Source organism: Gekko japonicus, unplaced genomic scaffold, assembly GCF_001447785.1.
Source record: "Gekko japonicus isolate JY-2015 unplaced genomic scaffold, Gekko_japonicus_V1.1 scaffold256, whole genome shotgun sequence".
NCBI classification, from domain to species: Eukaryota; Metazoa; Chordata; class Lepidosauria; order Squamata; family Gekkonidae; genus Gekko; species Gekko japonicus.
The window spans coordinates 911,529-917,677 of NW_015161412.1; the positions used below are offsets into that span (position 1 = coordinate 911,529).

Sequence of the window (6,149 nt, forward strand, 5' to 3'; positions counted from 1 at the left end):
AGCTTAGAGGGAACGCTGCTCAGTGGTACAGTGTCTGGTTTACGTGCAGAAAATTCCAGGTTCTAATCCTTAGCATCTTTAGTTAAAAGTCACCTCAGGTAGATTTCCTGCAAAAGGCATTTTCTAAAGATATAGATAATAGGGGTGAGGTCACAGGTGATGGGAGAGACCTCTGCCTGAGACCCCGGAGAGCCACTGCCAGGAAGAGCAGACAACACTGACCGTGTGCACCGGAAGTGATGTCAGTGCATTGCTGGGGGGCGCAAAGGATACTATGCCCTTTGGGTAGAACTTTACAGTTAAACCATAATGTTTTACGCAAATGCCGGGGCATCCCCCAGTGACGTGGTGACTTCACTTCTGGATGCGCAGGGAGGGATATCAGCACTTTGGGATGCTTTTGATGTTCACCCCCATATTTTGGCGCCATTTTTTGCCACCCAGCTGAGCAGCAGTGGGAATCGCCCACTGGTGTTGGGGGATCCCCCCACCCCTTCATAGACCAGTGGTCTAGTGCACTGCAAGGCAGATTCATCTCTGTTGGGCCATAGGCAGCAGTGAACACCAAGTATGGGCAATGAACCTGTATTCTGAGCCCACTCTTTCCTGAATATGAACTCCAGTCCCCCTCATGTACGCACAGTGCACAGGCCATTACTGAAAACAGGGTTTGTGGCCGAGCACAGCCTTCTCATAACTCCGCTTACACTTGCTCAGATCCTCCTTGTTCCTCTCACAATGTATCCCCAAACCATCTTTCAGTACAAAGCATATGAGGTAATGGAGAACACCTCCGCATCACTTCCTCTTCCTTCTTACAGACAAACACACACGCACAGAGTTTTGCTTAGGTCTCAGGTTGATCTGGCAGCTGGACATGATTTTGAAGGAGCTCTTTTGTTATTCCTCTCAGTTTGATCTTTTCCGTACTCTGTTCTTCCTCAGTCACCAAGGTAGGAAGGGGAATTACAGATGGCCTGCTGCAGTTCCTTATGCACTTGGGTAAGAACAGGCCCAGAATGGGGAAGAAGCCTGTTTCTGTTTGTTTCTTGACAAATCAAGCTCAGCTATTGAAGGATGTGAAGTGGGCACATCTAAGCTGAGTTCTAGCTAAATTACAGTGTTCTTGCCACAACTGACATACATTTCTCTGCTCAATAGCAATTGACATGTGTCCCGCCGCGGGTTCTTCCGCGGCCATATCGGCCGCTGCGGCGGGACTGGTGCGTCCCGCGCCGAGCTCTTTGACAGGGACGGAGCCTTGGGAACAGCCTTGGGGACGGGGACGCCTATGTTCCGAAGCCACAGCGAGATGGGGGGGGGGGCTCGAGTGAGAGACAGGGGGGTCTTACCTTTCCTGCCGGGTGGTACCGCGGGCACTACCGCAGAGGCCGGGGAGACAGACGCTTCCGCTATACACCCCGAGTCTCAGAAAGTTAAGGAAGTTAAGGGAAACACGTGGAACCGGGAGGGTGATTGGGGCCGAGGTTTCAGGGAAGCACCGGGTGTGTTCGATTACTGTAACAAGCAACACAAGCAATAAAAAGGAGGACACAAGAAACACTGGGGAGGAATTCAGAGAATCGAGAAAACGCACAGAGAGAGGGAAATCGATTCGGCTGAGGACAAGGTCTGGCGTGTGGTGCAACATCCAGCCTGTCCGATTCTGAGGTGTTTGTTTCTGACTCTGAAAGACTCCCAACACGGCGACCGGTTATACATTGCCAGGGAACGACACAAATCCTGACAACATGGCTGTCTCCTAAGGATTTATGGGTTTGTTTGGCAGGCCTATTACAGACACTGGCGAAGAAGAAGAGACTAAGACCCCGCTGGGCCAGCCTACTGCTCAGTGGAATTGCTGTTCCCCTCCAGGCATCAGTCTCCTTGAGAAGCTCATCAAAACCTGCCCAGCTTGGCTTCATCTGAGCATCACTTGGGAAAGGACTGCTGAGCTGCTCTGCAAGGAACCAGCAGGGGTATGTCTGCTGCACCTCTCAGACAGTAATGTTTCTTGCTCCCTGCGGGTGGGGGGGAGATAATTTGTTGGGCTAGAATGTTCCCCCCCTTAAAGGCTTGAGATTGAATCAAACTCTTAAAGAGAGGGATGGTTGACTTTTATTTTTGTCCCCCTCCCCTTCCCATTACTGTCACTTCCTCAAGCTTTTGTGGGGGTGTTAGCATGGCTGTAGAAGGAGGGGGAGGTAATTTAAAGGTAAAGAATTCATCCCTGGCATCTCAAGTTAAACGGATCGAGTAGCAGGTGATGTGGAAGACCCTCTGCCTGGGACCTTGGAGAGCCACTGTCAGTCTGAGTAGAAAGTGCTGACCTTGGTGGACCTGAGGGTCCGATTCAGTGTAAGGCAGTTTCAGGAGTCAGTGTGAGGAGGGCATCACAGACAGACAGATGGATGACAAGATAAATTCAGCTTTGATTTCTTTCCCCCAGCATTCCCCAGCAGTTGTTCTGCCATATCAGAATGCAACACTGGTGTAAAAATCTCCAGTTTATAAAGGATCAGGTAGTGGGTGATGTGGAAGACTTCTGCCTGAGACCCCGGAGAACTGCTGCCAGTTAGTTTAGCCGGTATTGACACTGACAGCGGACTGACTCAGTATAAGGCGGGTTCAAGGGTTCAAGATACATATTATAATGGGTAGAAGGAAGTGAGAGCCAACTAGAGTTTCCATGATCAAGGCAGGGGAGCCGCTTTCGTATGAGGAATGATTAAAGTGTGTGTGTGTGTGGGGGGGAAGACTTTTATTTAGAAAAGGACTAGTTGGTTGGGGGAAACACATGCAATTATGAATGGAATGGAGGAGGAAGCAAAAAGATTTCCCCCCACCTCACAATACTAGAACTTAGGGTCATCCAATGGAAATAATTAGTGGTAAGTTCCGAACAGAGGAAAGGAAACATTATTTCATACACTGGAGAGTTAACCTATAGAATTCATTGCCACAGGATATGTTGATGGCCTCTAGCTTGTGGCCAAAATAGACATGTTGCTGGGAATCCATTTTCAGATCCCCCATGTACAAAACTGAGCAGCCATGGGGACCCTCCCTCACGTGTCATTACCCCCTTTGGAAATCCCTCCCCAAGAGCATTAAGCTGCAGACAGAAAAAAGGCAGGTATATGAACCGCTGCTGTCTTTTACCCTCTCAGCACTTAGAGCATCCAGGGGAAGCATTGCCAAACAGGGAGATGGTATGTGGGGGAGTTAACAACCCCCTCCCCCCCAGTGCTGCAGCCCTGATCTAGATTTGATGACCATGCGGCTACTTTTGGCAGTTCATTTTCACATCCGGGGACCTTAACATGGATTTCCAGTGTCACGTCTGTTTTGGCCCTGAGATATCTTTAAAGGAGGGTAGAGAGAAATTCATGAAGAATCGACACAGCAGTGCCTATTAGACATGAGAGAGCTATGCTCGGAGGCAGTACACCATATAAGATGAGACAGAATGGATGAGTCCGTTGTTTTCATGTCCCGTTTGTTGGCTTTCCAGAGGCACCTGGACCCTCAGTTACATCTAGCAGGGCTCTTCTTGAATTATTATGTCCTTATTGTCATGTTCTGGCCTACCTGGGCCAACTTGACCCAAACTAAATCGCAAATATGTGAAATTACCTGAGATTCCTCTCTCAGATAGATCCCTCATAATGTCACAGCTACCAGACATGGTGTTTCACTTCCTGTTATCAAGAAATTAACACTTTGCTATTTGATATTCATTTTATTGTTCAATAGCAGCCGGGAGGCGGAATTCAGGTCAAACTCATGGTGTAGAAGAGGTTTTTAACTTTCTCCCTCATGCTATTTTCTGGACCTCAAACAGCCCCTCCAGGAGCTGTTATTTGCCCTGTTGGGGGAAACATACACACAGCATAAAGCAATTTGTATGTTTAAAGCTGAGGGACAAATAGCAGTTCTACGGTGGACTCTGGGTGTGTGGAGAAATATATCAGTTCCCCCCCCCCCAATTGTTGAGGTTTATTATACGAACATAGATTTGCTGCAGCAGTATTTTTGAGGAAAGTGTAATTGCATTATAAAATTTTGACTCAGTTCTTACAATTATTGTTCAACAGGTTATAAATGGCCCTTTTAAATAATTACCTTATCATTTCACACATCCTCTTTTCTCCGTTTAGATATTCATTGTTAGGAAAGATGAGACCCTGAAAAACCTCTTTCTCTCGGTTCATTTCCCAGCCCAGGCAGAGGCATCTGAAGTGGTGGAGTACAAGATTAAAGAAGAAAAATCGTGTAAGTTGATCCCCAGTTGTTAAATGCATAACTAACTCAGACGGTTTCCTTTCCAAAGAAATGTCTGTATCAGTATTTTCTACCTTCCAGCACCAATAGCTTGAATGCCAGCAGGGATTTATTGATTTATTCATGATCATCCAAATCATCTTCCCAGGAGCTCAGGGCAATGTACTGTGGCTTTTCTGCCTGTCTTATTTTTGTTGTTTGTGTGCCTGAACTGTATCAGGATTTCCCCCCCTCCTTTTCCACACGTGTTTTGCTCCCTCTAGTGGTCACTTCAATATATCATCACGGTATCTCCAGCTTATTTACAGGCACGGTACCAGAGATACAGCAATGAAATATGGAAGTGTCCACTAGAGGAAACAAAACACATGCAGAAAAGGGGGGAATGCAGTAGGGGGGAAAAGGAAGGAAATAGCACATGTGGAAAACCACTGTCTCTCACAACAACCATGTGAGGTACTTTACACTCAGAGAGAATAACTGCCTGAGGTTGCCCAGTGATCTTGAAATACGGGATTTGAACTCATGTCTTCACAGTCATAGGTCATTGCTATAGCCAGTGTTGGCTGTTCAAATCTTTGTTGTATATAAGGTACATTTTTTTTCTTAGATAAACAGGAAAGAATAGAAACTCCCCTCTCTAGTGCTATGTCTCCATCAATATCTGAATTATGTATCTAGAGGCTGAATGACAGATCCTCAGTATCATATGCAGTTTGGCTCTTGGAAAAGCAGGGAGAGTGCATGGCCTCTGAAGGGGGGGGGAAACTGTATAGAAAAATGATCACCTTGTGGTGATTTTAAATTTTTGTGGAGGAAATTACATATCACAGTCAGTGTTCCCTCTAAGCTGTGAAGTCTTGTGAGCAAAAATTCTACTTTGTGAGCTACTGGCATTAAAGTTGTGAGCAAACAATTTGGCTACTGCATAAATTAGTTTGCTCTGGAGCCATCCTCCCTGAGCGGAGACAAAAATGCGTGAGCCGGAGGCTAAAAAACTGTGAGCTAGCTCACTCTAACTCAGCTTAGGGGGAACACTGATCACAGTACCATTCACTATGCGTCTGTAACACTTCTTATGGCCAACCTTTTTGTACTGGAGGAAGTGGAATACTGCTACTTATTGGATGTGGGAGTTTGACTTCTGAGAATTTGAGTTCCCTAAAGTTACCTCAGAATGTGGAATGGTGTGGTACAGTCTGATCTTGTCAGACCTTGGAAGCTAAGCTTAGATGGGAGACTACGAAAGGCCGTTCAGAAGAAGGCAATGGCAAGCCACCTCTGCTTCGCACTTGCCTTGAAAGCCCCTTGCCAGGGTGGCCATAAGTTGGCTGCAACTTGGCGGCACACTTATACAGACATCTAGTTACCCCACAACTGGAAACCTGGCTGGAGCAATGTCATTGTATTTCCTTTCACCACGTCACCTGTTGCCACAGTGTCCTTTGGACGATCCCTGTGCCTACACAGGAGTTTATGGCAAAAGACAGGAAAGAAATAGTACATAAACAAATTAGGTTGACAGTTCATGGCAGCAAGGCCCCATCAAGACTCTACCCAACGTCCATATAATAGTCATTCCAAGGCTATACCAGTTTGGTATAGTGGTTAAGTGCATGGACTCTAATCTGGGAGAACCGGGTTTGATTCCCCACTCCTCCACTTGCACCTGGCTGGATGACCTTGGGCAAGCCATAGTTCTGTTAGAGTTCTCTCAGCCTCACCTACCTCACAGGGTGTCTGTTGTGGGGAGGGGAAAGGAAAGGAGTTTGTAAGCCGCTCTGAGACACCATTGGGTAGTGAAGGGCGGAGTATAAATCCAATCTCCTCCTCCTCCTCCTCCTCCTCCTCCTCCTCCTCCTCCT

The 6,149-nt window shown here is 47.0% G+C and overlaps 1 protein-coding gene across 1 annotated transcript in view; it reads left to right on the plus strand.

Moving 5' to 3' along the window:
* Window positions 1–1,169: 1,169 nt before the first annotated feature.
* The window catches only part of RIN3 (Ras and Rab interactor 3), a 79,613-nt gene continuing 74,633 nt past the window's right edge, over window positions 1,170–6,149 (plus strand). Inside the window, exons 1-2 of the mRNA XM_015427149.1 lie at window positions 1,170–1,223; window positions 4,161–4,275. Coding sequence (XP_015282635.1) covers window positions 1,170–1,223; window positions 4,161–4,275 — 169 coding nt within the window. The remainder of the gene's footprint in view (window positions 1,224–4,160; window positions 4,276–6,149) is intronic.